The 15,692-nt window shown below is 42.5% G+C and overlaps 2 protein-coding genes across 3 annotated transcripts in view; both read left to right on the top strand.

Moving 5' to 3' along the window:
* Positions 1 to 15,692, top strand: part of LOC127648401 (histone H2A-like) — a 374,379-nt gene that overhangs the window by 307,325 nt on the left and 51,362 nt on the right. The gene's annotated exons all lie outside the window — the stretch shown is intronic.
* Positions 9,746 to 11,854, top strand: LOC127619237 (piggyBac transposable element-derived protein 2-like). The gene is made up of 2 exons (XM_052092107.1): positions 9,746 to 9,941; positions 10,125 to 11,854. The coding sequence occupies exons 1-2, from the start codon at positions 9,746 to 9,748 to the stop codon at positions 11,852 to 11,854; spliced, it is 1,926 nt and encodes a 641-aa protein (XP_051948067.1).

Consider the following 15,692-nt stretch of genomic DNA (forward strand, 5'->3'; position numbering starts at 1 on the left):
TTTGATTCATATAACTGGATTGGTAAAGGTGAGGCACTATGTGCTTGCATATGCCAGCTAGTTGCTCGCTATAGGTGTTACCAGCAAATAGTATCCAAAAATTCAAAAGCTCGATTGTGTGGGTGGGGTGGGGGGCCCTACAAGACATTGTGCCCAGGGGCCTCTGAATTCTTAATCCGGGCCTGGTTATATGCACTGATTTTAGGTAGTTAAAAATAATTGGAATATTGGCTACTTAATTTATTATAAGTGTTCTGATGCACAGTTAGTTAAATGTAAGACATAATCACAAATTGTGTAATTATAATAAGTATAATCAAAACTGAGTTGAAGCAGCCAAATATGAGCAGATCTAATCTAGGCAATGAGTGAGTGAATGGGAGGGAGTCCTTCTGAACCATTCTATCATGATGCCTGCAACAGTTGCTCTATTGGTTGGTTAAACCCAAAGGCCAACCTATTGTAGCCATCAATGATTGTCTACTAGAGCCATTATCTATTAATTAACTATTTTGATCATTTTCTTAAACCATCTGTTCAGAGGCTTCCATCATATGTTAAAGATTGATTTATTCAACAAGATATCAACATTAAAAAAGTTACCCAATGATGTTATTCTGGCCACCTTAGATGTGAAAATCCTCTACACAAATATCTTCCTTGTAAGAGGTCTTGAGGCTCTTGAGTATTATTTAAGACTGCACCGAGGAAGCACTACCACCGTACATTTATTTGTGAGCTGATTTGGTCCTTAAACTGAACTACTTCTCCTTCATTGAAGTTTTCTTCCTACGATGTAAAGGAACATTGATGGGTTCTACTTTTGCACTGGAATATGCTAATTTATATGTTTTTGTTTTTGAGTCATTCTACCAAACGGGTGCCATTTCCACTTTGAAATTTTCACATTTTCCATGAAGGACAAACTTTTTTTTTTAAACCTGCAAGTTGAAAGATATGTTAATCCTCAAAAAAAAAAAAAACATGTTTTCCCACCTCAGGCTCAAAATCCTTATTAATATGATCCTTTTTATTCAGGCAAGGGAGCCTTTCTTGTACCACCCCGTTACGGACAATATGTACGCCATTAGAGTAGTAAAACAAGAAATAGATTTTTAAAATCTAATGTTTTCCTAATAGTAAAATGTCCCTTTTTTGGAAAGCATCAATAGAAAGTCTGTAATTTAATAATAAAAAAATACTCTTAGATTTTTAATCTTGAAATATAAATTCAACATTTCAATGGCCTCATTGTTTGTACTGAAAAAACAAATTCACTTAAAAAATACAAATAAAGTTACATTTATCTGATTAGTCCACACAACAAGAACATCATTCAACATTCATTTATGTAACATTTCATTTCCTTTCCATAACATTTTAACAAAATGACCCTGTGACGGGGTGGTTACAGATGTGGTGGGGTGGTTCACTGTGACAGGGTGGTATATGATCTGCTGGTTTTAACCTTTATAAAACTGGGGGATGGTAAAATTAAAATTGGAGATGTAATAGAAAACTTTGGTCATTCTCTGAATACCTGAAAAGAGCATCATAATGGTGAATGGGAGTGTCGCATCCACACATCTCTCTAAACTACAAAAAAAGCTGCTCAGAGAGTACCCAAAGAGGTTGGATGAACATTTAATGGAAAAAGATAAAGATATTATTTGAGAACATTGCTATTACATTCAGAAATGGGGATGCAAACTTTAGAACCAATGATATTTTGAACATTTTACAATAAAATTATTAACAAACAATTTTTTAACATCTTCTTCCTTGTAATAATGAAAGAACATTTTCTAGACTGATCATATACATCACGATACTTTTTGCATTCAACTGTATAAAGGAAGTTGTACAGTAAATAAAAAATATAAATGAGTGACTGAAAGAGATAGTGAGTGAGTGACTGAAAGAGATAGTGAGTGAATGACTGAAAGAGATAGTGAGTGAGTGACTGAAAGAGATAGTGAGTGAGTGACTGAAAGATATAGTGAATGAGTGAGTGATGAGTGACTGAAAGATATAGTGAGTGAGTGACTGAAAGATATAGTGAGTGAATGACTGAAAGAGATAGTGAGTGAATGACTGAAAGATATAGTGAGTGAGTGACTGAAAGAGATAGTGAGTGAATGAGTGAGTGACTGAAAGATATAGTGAGTGAGTGACTGAAAGAGATAGTGAGTGAGTTAGTGAGTGAGTGAGTGACTGAAAGATATAGTGAGTGAGTGAGTGACTGAAAGATATAGTGAGTGAGTGAGTCACTGAAAGATATAGTGAGTGAGTGAGTGACTGAAAGATATAGTGAATGAGTGAGTGAGTGATGAGTGACTGAAAGATATAGTGAGTGAGTGACTGAAAGTGTTATGAATGGAGGCAGCGAAGCAGACGAGGAGATGCAGATCCAAAAGCAGTTTAAACTTTATTAGAAAAATAAACAAGGCGGGTACACAAAACACGGAAACAAAGGAAAAGCCCTCAATGGGGAAATAAAACATAAAACTAGAAAACACGGGCAGGGAACACATACCAGGCTAACAACAACATTAACGAACGACAAGGAGTGAACAAAAAGCAGGGCTTAAATACACAGTGAGTGATGACAGAATGAGACACAGGTGAAAACAATGAACAAAATGGCAGTGATGATGGCAGGTGGATTCTGGGAAGTGTAGTTCTAAACAATGACAAGTGAGACAGTGGAGCTAAACAAGGGACAAAACTATGGAATGCAAAGGTGACAAAAATGGCAGACAGAGGGCAACAGTGAAACAAGACAAGGAATTCCTAACATAGCCCCCCCCCTCAAGGATCGGATTCCAGACGATCAACATAAAACAAAACAAAAAATGTCCATTGACTGGGGGGAGCTTGTGGTGGGCAGACAGACCAAGGGGGGCAACGACGGGCAGACAGGCAGTCCAGGGGGCAACGAAGGGTAGACAGGAAGTCCAAGGGGGCACAAAGGGCAGACAGACAGTCCAGGGGGCACAAAAAGCAGGCAGGAAGTCCAAGGGGGCACAGATGGCAGGCAGGAAGTCCAAGGGGGCACAGATGGCAGGCAGGAAGTCCAAGGGGGCACAGATGGCAGGCAGGAAGTCCCAGGGGGCACAAAGGGCAAGGACAAGTTCAGGTGGTCAGGGAGCTGGCCACCGGGCAAGGACAGGTTTGGGGAACCTGGGAGGAGGCCACTGGACAGGGACTGGGTCAGGGGGCCTGGGCAGAGGCCACAGGACAGGTACCGGGTCAGGAGGCCTGGGAGGAGGCCACAGGATAAGGACTGGGTCAGGAAACCTGGGAGGAGGCCACTGGACAGGGACTGGGTCAGGGGGCCTGGGCAGAGGCCACAGGACAGGGACCGGGTCAGGAGGCCTGGGAGGAGGCCACAGGACAGGGACAGGGTCAGGAGGCCTGGGAGGAGGCCACAGGACGGGAACAGGGTCAGAAGGCCTGGGAATCTTGGGAGGAGGAGCCCTGGCAGACTCGAGAGACTTGAGAGATGGAGCCCTGGGAGGCGGAGCCCTAGGAGGTTTGGGAGGCTCAGCTGAGGGAGGCTCTGGAGGCTCAGAGGCCTCAGGGGGCAGAGCCGTGGGAGGCTCAGGAGGCAGAGCTGAGGGAGGCTCCAGAGGCGGAGCCCTGGGAGGCTCGAGAGGCGGAGCTCTGGAAAGCTCGGGAGGCGGAGCTCTGGAAAGCTCGGGAGGCGGAGCTCTGGAAAGCTCGGGAGGCTCGAGGGGCGCAGGCTCTAGGACGGGCATGACCATTGGCGCTGGCTTTTGGTCAGTCCTGGCTATTGGCGTTGGCCCGGGAACGGTCGAGGCTACAGGCGCTGGCTCAGGGACGGTCGAGGCTACAGGCGCTGGCTCAGGGACGGTCGAGGCTGGCTGGCTCAGGGACGGTCAGGCTACAGGCTGGCTCAGGGACGGTCGAGGCTACAGGCGCTGGCTCAGGGACGGTCGAGGCTACAGGCGCTGGCTCAGGGACGGTCGAGGCTACAGGCGCTGGCTCACAGACCTCTGAGGCGACAGGCACTGGCTCACTGACTGTGGTATGCGCTGGCTTGGGTTCGCTGACCATGGCTGACGAAGGCTCTGGCTCGCAGACCGGGGCAGGCGAGGGCTCCGGCTCGCAGACCGGGGCAGGCGAGGGCTCCGGCTCGCAGACCGGGGCAGGCGAGGGCTCCGGCTCGCAGGCCGGGGCAGGCGAGGGCTCCGGCTCGCAGGCCGGGGCAGGCGAGGGCTCCGGCTCGCAGGCCGGGGCAGGCGAGGGCTCCGGCTCGCTGGCCGTGACAGGCGTGGGCTCTGGCTCGCTGGCCGTGACAGGCGTGGGCTCTGGCTCGCTGGCCGTGACAGGCGTGGGCTCTGGCTCGCTGGCCGTGACAGGCGTGGGCTCTGGCTCGCTGGCCGTGGCAGGCGTGGGCTCTGGCTCGCTGGCCGTGGCAGGCGGAGACTGGGGAGCAGAAGCCTTTCCTCTTCTCCTCCTCCGCCAGGCAGACGAAGTGGACCGTGCAGGCTCACTGACCAAGGCAGGCGTGAAGGGACGAACCACGGGCGAGTGGAGGGTTATTACTGTGGGAGGAGTGGCAGAGTTCTCCTCGATGGCGCCCACAGTTAACGGCGATGCGCAGACCAGCAGAGTCTCCTCGATGAACTCGTGGAGCATCCAGCCGCGCGTCGTCGGTGGTAACCGCTCCTGGAGCGCACAATTCAGGTTAGCCCGAAAAAACGCCGCTAGGGCGGAGTCAGGGAAGTCGGTGGCACTCGCAATCGCGAGGAAATCGTGGATGTGGTCCTCCACCGGACGGTTTCCCTGCATGAGGCTGAGCAGACGGCAGCTTGCTCATAAAACCGCTGGATCCATGTTGGTCGTTCGTTCTGTTATGAATGGAGGCAGCGAAGCAGACGAGGAGATGAGGATCCAAAAGCAGTTTAAACTTTATTAGAAAAATAAACAAGGCGGGTACACAAAACACGGGAACAAAGGAAAAGCCCTCAATGGGGAAATAAAACATAAAACTAGAAAACACGGGCAGGGAACACATACCAGGCTAACAACAACATTCAACGAACGACAAGGAGTGAATAAAAAGCAAGGCTTAAATACACAGTGAGTGATGACAGAATGAGACACAGGTGAAAACAATGAACAAAATGGCAGTGATGATGGCAGGTGGATTCTGGGAAGTGTAGTTCTAAACAATGACAAGTGAGACAGTGGAGCTAAACAAGGGACAAAACTATGGAATGCAAAGGTGACAAAAATGGCAGACAGAGGGCAACAGTGAAACAAGACAAGGAATTCCTAACAGAAAGAGATAGTGAGTGAGTGACTGAAAGAGATAGTGAGTGAATGACTGAAAGAGATAGTGAGTGAGTGACTGAAAGATATAGTGAATGAGTGAGTGAGTGATGAGTGACTGAAAGATATAGTGAGTGAGTGAATGAGTGAGTGACTGAAAGATATAGTGAGTTAGTGACTGAAAGATATAGTGAGTGAATGAGTGAGTGAATGAGTGAGTGACTGAAAGATATAGTGAGTGAGTGACTGAAAGAGATAGTGAGTGAATGAGTGAGTTAGTGAGTGACTGAAAGATATAGTGAGTGAGTGACTGAAAGATATAGTGAGTGAATGAGTGAGTGAGTGACTGAAAGATATAGTGAGTGAGTGACTGAAAGAGATAGTGAGTGAGTGACTGAAAGATATAGTGAGTGAATGAGTGAGTGAGTGAGTGACTGAAAGAGATAGTGAGTGAGTGACTGAAAGATATAGTGAGTGAGTGACTGAAAGATATAGTGAGTGAGTGACTGAAAGAGATAGTGAGTGAGTGATTGAAAGATATAGTGAGTGAGTGAGTGAGTGAATGAGTGAGTGAGTGAGTGAGTGACTGAAAGATATAGTGAATGAGTGAGTGAGTGATGAGTGACTGAAAGATATAGTGAGTGAGTGAATGAGTGAGTGAGTGACTGAAAGATATAGTGAGTGAGTGACTGAAAGATATAGTGAGTGAGTGACTGAAAGATATAGTGAGTGAATGAGTGAGTGAATGAGTGAGTGAGTGAGTGACTGAAAGATATAGTGAGTGAGTGACTGAAAGAGATAGTGAGTGAGTGACTGAAAGATATAGTGAGTGAATGAGTGAGTGAGTGAGTGACTGAAAGATATAGTGAGTGAATGAGTGAGTGAATGAGTGAGTGAATGAGTGACTGAAAGATATAGTGAGTGAGTGAGTGAGTGAATGAATGAGTGACTGAAAGATATAGTGAGTGAGTGAGTGAGTGACTGAAAGTTATAGTGAGTGAATTAGTGAGTGAGTGATGAGTGACTGAAAGATATAGTGAGTGAATGAGTGAGTGAGTGACTGAAAGATATAGTGAATGATATAGTGAGTGAGTGACTGAAAGATATAGTGAGTTAATAAGTGAGTGAGTGAGTGACTGAAAGATATAGTGAATGAATGAGTGAGTGAGTGATTGACCGAAAGATATAGTGAATGAGTGAGTGAGTGAGTGACTGAAAGATATAGTGAGTGAGTGAGTGAGGAGTGAGTGAGTGACTGACTGAAAGATATAGTGAGTGAGTGAGTGACTGAAAGATATAGTGAGTGAGTGAGTGACTGAAAGATATAGTGAGTGAGTGAGTGAGTGACTGAAATATATAGTGAGTGACTGAGTGAGTGAGTGAATGAGTGAGTGAGTGACTGAAAGATATAGTGAATGAGTGAGTGAGTGAGTGACTGAAAGATATAGTGAGAGTGAATGAGTGAGTGAGTGACTGAAAGATATAGTGAATGAGTGAGTGAGTGAGTGACTGAAAGATATAGTGAGTGAGTGAGTGAGCGAGTGATGAGTGACTGAAAGATATAGTGAGTGAGTGAGTGAGTGAGTGAGTGAATGAGTGAGTGACTGAAAGATACAGGTGAAACTCGAAAAATTAGAATATCGTGCAAAAGTTCATTAATTTCAGTAATTCAACTTAAAAGGTGAAACTAATATATTATATAGACTCATTACAAGCAAAGTAAGATATTTCAAGCCTTTATTTGATATAATTTTGATGATTATGGCTTACAGCTTATGAAAACCCCAAATTCAGAATCTCAGAAAATTAGAATATTACATGAAATCAATAAAAAAAAAGGATTTTAAATACAGAAATGTCGGCCCTCTGAAAAGTATAATCATGCTTGCATATGTACTCAGTACTTGGTTTGGGCCCCTTTTGCATTAATTACTGCCTCAATGCGGCGTGGCATGGATGCTATCAGCCTGTGGCACTGCTGAGGTGTTATGGAAGACCAAGATGCTTCAATAGCAGCCTTCAGCTCTTCTGCATTGTTTGGTCTCATGTCTCTCATCTTTCTCTTGGCAATGCCCCATAGATTCTCTAAGGGGTTCAGGTCAGGCGAGTTTCCTGGCCAATCAAGCACAGTAATACCATGGTAATTGAACCAGGTTTTGGTACTTTTGGCAGTGTGGGCAGGTGCCAAGTCCTGCTGGAAAATGAAGTCAGCATCTCCATAAAGCTTGTCTGCTGAAGGAAGCATGAAGTGCTCTAAAATGTCCCGGTAGACGGCTGCGTTGACTCTGGACTTAATAAAGCACAGTGGACCAACACCAGCCGATGACATGGCTCCCCAAACCAACACAGACTGTGGAAACTTCACACTGGACTTCAAGCATCTTGGATTGTGTGCCTCTCCATTCTTCCTCCAGACTCTGGGACCTTGGTTTCCAAATGAGATGCAAAATTTGCTCTCATCAGAAAAGAGGACTTTGGACCACTGAGCAACAGACCAGTTCTTTTTTTCTTTAGCCCAGGTAAGACGTTTGACATTTGAAGCCCATGTCCAGGTCCCGTCTGTGTGTGGTGGCTCTTGATGCAGTAACTGCAGCCTCAGTCCACTCCTTGTGAAGCTCCCCCACACATTTGAATGGCCTTTTCCTGACAATCCTCTCCAGGCTACGGTCATCCCTGCTGCTTGTGCACCTTTTTCTTCCACACTTTTCCCTTCCACTTAACTTTCTATTAATGTGCTTTGATACAGCACTTTGAGAACATCCAACTTCTTTTGCAATTACCTTTTGAGGCTTTCACTCCTTGTGGAGGGTGTCAATGATGGTTTTCTGCACAACTGTCAGGTCAGCAGTCTTCCCCATGATTGTGAATTCAACTGAACCAGACTGAGAGACCATTTAAAGGCTCAGGAACCCTTTGCAGGTGTTTAGCTGATTAGAGTGTGACACTTTGAGCCTACAATACTGAACCTTTTCACAATATTCTAATTTTCTGAGATTCTGAATTTGGGGTTTTCATAAGCTGTAAGCCATAATCATCAAAATTATATCAAATAAAGGCTTGAAATATCTTACTTTGCTTGTAATGAGTCTATATAATATATTCGTTTCACCTTTTAAGTTGAATTACTGAAATTAATGAACTTTTGCACGATATTCAAATTTTTCGAGTTTCACCTGTATAGTGAGTGAGTGAGTGATTGAGTGAATGAGTGAGTGACTGAAAGATATAGTGAATGAGTGAGTGAGTGACTGAAAGACATAGTGAGTGAGTGAGTGAGTGAGTGAGTGAGTGAGTGAGTGAGTGAGTGATGAGTGACTGAAAGAGATAGTAAGTGATGCGTGTGTGTGTGTGAGTGAACCAAACAGAGTTAAGTTAACAGAAAATAAATTGATTAGCCTATATTGGAATCCTTGATTTCACACATCCTCACATTCAAACGGGAAGCAGAACCACCCCATCACATCCCTTACCACCACGTCACAATAAAACACGTAATGGGGTGGTAAATTCCATCACAAAATGGCTGTAGATCTCACATGTGGTCAAGTTCCTCACATAGCATAAATGCATGCAATCTGAAATATTATAATATAATTTTCTTTGCATTAATAATGTAAAAACTTTAATAAAAAACAGTTTTCCCTATCTATTTTTTATGACGGGGTGGTTGGTTTGAGCTTGATGGACCCTGACTAACATGAAAAAGCAACAAAACAAATGATGTCATTTCCACTTTGTGATGTGATTTAAAGCAACGGTACATTATTTATAGATAAAACAATTAGTGTGACGGGTGGTAAGTCAAACTGAGGGACGCAAACAAATCATAAAATATTTACCAAAAAATAATATTTATTTTAAATAAATATATCTTATCCCCTTAACGCCCACTGTCATAAATATGCGACAAACCGTTTGACTCAATCAACCAGCCGAGATAACGTCTGCATTCCCCCAATGCCGGTGAGTGCATATTCGCTACGGACCTAGGAACCTACGACAAGCACTTGTTTCTAGTTGGACCGCAAAGTGACGGACTTATTTCCTGTTTACGCACGAGAATTACTCCGGTCGCGAAGTTATGGATATGAGTCGGGAAAGTTTGATCCTGAGGTGTATATAAGGTAAGTTGTGCTAAGATAAAAAATACTCACCTGCTTATTGTGTGCTTATACATTTGACGTAATGAGGTGAAATATGTGTGACAAGTATTTTTGAAGTTATTGTAATATTTAGCTTTGTAGCATATTAGCGACAGTAGACCATAAGCCTAATGCTGACCGCTAACCAGCGCTATATAGAAAAACTCTTTTCGTGACAGCTTATCTAGGTAATCCTTTGTATTTTGCTTAGTTATTTTCAATAGTCTGTATACAGACACCATGCTGGGATACACCATGCTGGGATATGAATACAAAAGCTATTTATTTTTATGCAGATCCGAATGAAACCTTCCGTGTTTTACGGCAAGCGCGTAAATGCGCAACCTCATGTCAGAGCTCCCCCAGAGGAAAGTGAGGATAGTTGTCTCAGTGATAGTGCAGGCAGCGATGAGGAATATGTTCCCAAGCCAGGTGATGAAGAGAGCTGCAGTGAGAGCGACAGGAGCAGCAGTGATGAGGAAAATGTTGTCAAGCCAGGTGAATCAGGAGTCAAAATTAGCACAAGCACCAGCCAAATGCTGGTTAATTTTTATGTTGGCTGGTACTAGATTTTAGACTGAAAATGCTGATTTCCTATTGAATGGCTAGTGAATTTCGCCAGTTTATCCATAGATTATCCATAGATTTTCACATTTCTAAAGTTAATTTGGACCCCTGCAGGTGTGAGGAGGAGGAGCAGCAGCAGTGAGGAGGAGGTTCAATACCAGGATGCGGGCAGTGATGGCGAATGTGTTCCCGAGCCAGGGGATGAAGAGAGCAACAGGAGTAGCAGTGATGAGGAGGTTAATAACACCAGTGCCCAAGCTGCAAGAAAGACACAAAAGAGACAAAACAAAGACAAAGTGGTGTGGAAGACAGTGAAACAGACTCAGAGCTCTACAAAAAAAGTGCCAGTGTGGGAAGGTGCTCTGCCAGACAGTGACACAATCAAACAGCCTGTTGATTATTTCAGACAGTTTTTTGACACTGAACTTTTGGATCTTATTGTCAATCAGAGCAATCTGTACAGCACACAAGAAAATCCAAACCGTGCCTTGAAATTAGATCAGAAAGAATTGGAGCAGTTCATTGGAACTGTTTTGTACATGAGTGTTATCCGCTTACCTCACTCTAGGATATACTGGTCTAATGCATTTCGTGTAGAGCAGGTGGCTGATGTGATGCCCCGCGGCAGGTGGGAAGAAATTAAACATTTCCTTCATTTGAATGATAACTCGGCACCCAACAACAGTGACAGGCTGTTCAAAATTAGGCCACTAATTGATTCCCTGCTCTCAAAATTCCAAGCTCTGCCTCAAGATCAGATGCTATCGATTGACGAACAAATGGTGCCATTCAAAGGCAGATCTGTTCTAAAACAGTACATCCCCAAAAAACCGTACAAATGGGGATACAAAATCTTTGTTTTGTGTGACACAAAAGGCCTGGTGCACTCATTTGATGTTTATGCAGGGAAATCTGATCCTCCACCAGGTTCACAAGACATAGGGTCAAGCGGGAACTTCGTGCTAAAACTTGCACAAGTTATTGAAGGCTCTGTCAACCACCTGCTGTTTTTTGATAATTGGTTTTCCTTGCTAGATTTGTTTGTAGCTCTTGCAAAAAGGGGGATACCAGCCCTTGGCACTGTGCAGCAAAATCGCCTGCCATGCTGCAGTTTCAGCGAAGACAAAAAGCTCAAAAAGAAGGGAAGAGGGACATTTGAGGAGCAACAGGCTGTTGTTGACCGTGTTGACCGTGTGGAGGTTAGGGCTGTCAAATGGTTTGACAACAGAGGGGTGATTGTTGCCAGCACTTTTGCAAGTGCCCAGCCTGTTTCCTTCATAGAGAGGTGGGACAGAAAGCAAAGGAGGAAAGTGTCTGTGGAATGTCCTAGCATCATCACCCTCTATAATAAGTTCATGGGTGGTGTTGATGCACTTGATGCCCTAATCGCCTACTACCGCATCCACATCAGGTCTAAGAAGTATTACCACCGATTCTTCTTTCACTTCGTGGACATGGTGGTTGTCAACGGCTGGTTGCTCTATCGGCGTAATTGTGACAGTATGAATGTTCCACGGAAGAAGCAGAAGGACTTGCTGGCTTTCAAGCTTTCCATTGCACAGGCCCTCTGCATGCAAGGCAAAGATCTGTCCGCCAAAAAGAGGGGGCGGCGTTCGTCTGACGTGGAGCGAGAGTTCAAGAAGAAGCGCAGGGGACCAACTAAGGCTATTCCCACACAAGATGTCCGTGCTGATGGTGTGGGTCACTGGCCGCAAATCGACAGTGTGCGGCAACGCTGCAAATTCCCTAAGTGCACGGGCCACACTAGCTTCAAGTGTACAAAATGTGATGTTCACTTGTGCCTAAACAAGAACAAAAACTGCTTCTGTGCATTCCATGAGTGAGAAAAACATTGTTACATTGTTGTGCGTGCGTGCATGCCCGAGTGTGTGTATGTATGCATGCATGCATGTGTGTCCACGTGTGTGTGAATACGTGTGTGTTTGTGTGCATGTGTGTGTGCGTGCGTGCGTGCATGTGTGTGGAGGTTAACCCTGGGGCTACCCAAGAGGTGTTTCACGGCCTCTGCTCCTTAAATAATTAAAGAGTGGAGTAGCATTGTTATGTTACATTGTTATAGTACAAAGAACTGCTTCTGTGCATTCCCTCTCATTCTTTCAGGTTCAGCAACATACATTTGAAAACTTAATTTACAATTCAAATCAATCTACAATTCAAATTAATGCAATGTTTCCTATAGCCTTAACAGTAACGTTTGTGTATATTGTGTTGGTGACATGAAAGTGGTCATAATTCTTATTATTAAATACCTGTTGTTGCAGATTTATATAAATAAGTAAAAAAAAAAGGGTGAATAAATAAAACATTGTTTTTTCACTGTTATTTTACTGTGTTTTTTGTTATCTTATTATTGACCATTATGCCCGCTGTTGCAAATTTGCAACATACCAAAATTTCGATTTATTTGTTGTGCAAAAGTGAAATTGATAATCTCAACATTATTTACCATCTACTTAAAGGCAAAAACACACATAAAATATTTTTTTATATACAGCTATATAATTTCAGGCGTTAAGGGGATTTATATATACAGGGACATACATAAAATCCTGAAAATAATAAATGTTTGAAAAAAATTTATAACTTATTTGGTGATATTTTAGATGCAAGTGTCATGTTGGTCAACACAGACATGTGAAATTGGCGATGTACTAATGAAAAATGATTAAAAATAGTATGTTACTCTTTAAGAATAGTATTTTTATCATATATCATGTTAACAAGAACACTTCATTTAATAACTTTAAGCTTTGGAAACACACTTTGGGACATTTTTTGTGCCTTATGCATCTCATCAATCGTTGCGGACAAAAATGGCAGCCGTTTCATAGAATAACTATTTTACACAGTTAGGTTTTTAACACTAATAGACACCTCCTGACCTTAGGTTCTCGGTTGAATATGATCATAATCGTATGTCTTTTTTGGATATGTGGATTGAATTATGCAGTGGCAGCCTTATATCAAAAATAAACAGATAAGACTACAATCTGCCTAGCCAGCAGTGCTCAACGAGCTCTGGAATATGGTTTACCCAAGAGCTCAGATGTCATTCTAATGAGGAACTAATTGATAAAGCTGCTGCAATGAAAAATAAAGCTTTCGGGACAGAGCCTACTCTTTACAGTGTATTGATGAGGCTTACCAAGGTGCATTTAAATTCTAGTTTGATCTTTTACAAAAAAGTGTCAAATAGGGTAAAAGTTACTCTGTCAGAACACTATTCTTAAACACTGGCCTATTTTGGCCTCTGATCCGGCATAAGCATTAGCATACCCAGCATTTTAAGGATCCTCCCCTCTTTGTTTATAGAAGAGGTCCTAACTTATGCAACAAGCTGGTGCAGGGCTAACATTAAGGCAGAATATTTTAAACAGAATATTTTAGCTCCTCTAAAAGATGGGAATAATCCATCTGGCAATTGTGCCCAGTGCCAAACAACAAGAGAAGATCCTCAATGTGGATTGTGATATGTGTTGTGCTGTAATCCAAGATGTTTCTTTTCTTCATCTCTCATGTACAGTTTAGGGTCTATGGTTTGTGGTGCCCCTCACCTGATAACTCTCCATTAGCCCTTTGTTCTGAGATGCTTTTTTCTTATAGATCTGGGGACTTCTGATGGCTCAAGCCTGATCCCTCTCAAATCCCCATTTAATTTGTGATTAGATTGTATTGTACTATTATCATGGGCAAATAAGGCTTCTAATGGCATGCATCACAGTATGCGATTCAGTACTCAAAACCTCAATTCCCAGGAAGTGGAGCGTATGTCATCGGGGTTTGCACATAGACTTACAGTCTATTGGCGTGCACAGATGTGATGCCACTGCCAGTGACTGGAATGTGATTGGTTATTTCTGCCTGTCTATCCAGTGTTGAGTTATGTATGCTCTGATGAAGGTCTGTTAGACCGAAAGCTTAACAAACTGATACACTGCATAGATTTAAGTGTGCTGATATCTCTTTTATCAGTTTGGACTCATTGATGCTTCCAGCACCTTAGCAAAAATTAAGCCGGGTGGAGCAGTGGTCGTCCTGCTTTATTTCTGTCTCTGAAAATAAAACAGAATGACTAAAAAATAAAACTATGAAAAGACATGGATTGATTTATTAAAGTGCAATTTAAACTTTTATTTTGTATTTATATAGTTATTTATGACTGATATAGTGTATAGATTTGATGGCTGTTGTCAAGGCATTCAGGCTTGGAGACAATTCAAGATGGATTTACTTTCAACATGCTTAATACACGGCATAGTTTCTGTCTTACAGGTTCTCACTAATATAAGCTTCAAAATACATAAGACTTGATGCACTGGATTTTTCATTCCCCCAGTATTCATACTAAACAAAAGCTTGCAGCATAACCATGCTTCACATAGTGATGCGATTCTCTGGACCCAGCGGTGTGACAGAAAAAGACACAACAGACACAACACCAGCATGCCGGCTGTGGCTTTTCACAGAGACATTGTTCCATCTCTTTTTATTTTTTTATTTAACCTTTATTTAACCAGGAAAGTCCCATTGAGGTTAAAAAACTCTTTTTCAAGGGAGTCCTGGCCAAGAGGCAGCAAAAACACAATCAATTACATTTATAAAGGTTATACAACACAAATAATTAAAAACATTTACAATTTAAACAGGTCATTTCAGGTTCTCTCAATCTGGACTTAAAAGCATTTAAGGAAATGAGTTCAGATAATTTCAAGTCTTTTTGCAAAAAGTTCCATGCAGAAGGAGCGGAGTAGACAAAAGTCCTTTTCCCCAGTTCTGTTTGGGCAAATGGAACAAAGAGCAGCAAGTGATCATTTGATCGCAATGAATAAGAACCAACACTTCTCCATGTGATTAAACTACTGATGTAGGATGGCAACAGACCAAGCATGGCCTTATAGATAAAAATATGCCAATGCCCTGATCTCCTGTTGGACAACGATGGCCATCCCACTCTGGAATATAATTCACAATGATGGGTCAAATATTTACAATTCGTAATAAATCTCAGAGACGCATGATAAACAGTGTCAATCTTATGCAGACATTGTGCTGAAGCGGTCCTATACACCAGGTCACCATAATCTAAGACAGATAAAAATGTTGCAGTGACTAGCTGCTTTTTTGCTTTAAAAGAAAAACAAAATTTATTTTGAAAGAAAAATGACAGTTTATGTTTGAGTTTCTTCACAAGGTTGTCTATATGAGGTTTAAAAGTGAGAGCATCATCAAGCCAAATGCCAAGGTACTTATAAAGATGAACCACCTCTATGACAGTGAAAGTGAACACAGAAGGAGGAACTTTAGAAACCTTCTTAGTATTACTAAACAGCATCAGCTTGGTCTTATCAGCATTGAGAACCAGTTTAAGCTGCAAAAGCTTTCTGCAAAACTCAACCGCTTTAGCTGGGGACGATCCAAAACAATAAATAATAAATCTCTGTTACTACCCATGTTCCTGGCCTAAAGGTGGATCAAATCAGACCCCCCTTTCACGCTCTGTACCTTTCATATAACGAGACAATACTCCCAGAAAATAATGCAGTGTGAAAACAGCTATGGATAGCCAGACTCATGATTTAATTGCCAAAAAATTAGATGAGAAGTCTGCTGATATTTAACAAGGGCTATCAGACCATTTGCACAATATTGGGCACAATTAAA

This window comes from Xyrauchen texanus, chromosome 1, assembly GCF_025860055.1.
Source record: "Xyrauchen texanus isolate HMW12.3.18 chromosome 1, RBS_HiC_50CHRs, whole genome shotgun sequence".
Taxonomy (NCBI): domain Eukaryota; kingdom Metazoa; phylum Chordata; class Actinopteri; order Cypriniformes; family Catostomidae; genus Xyrauchen; species Xyrauchen texanus.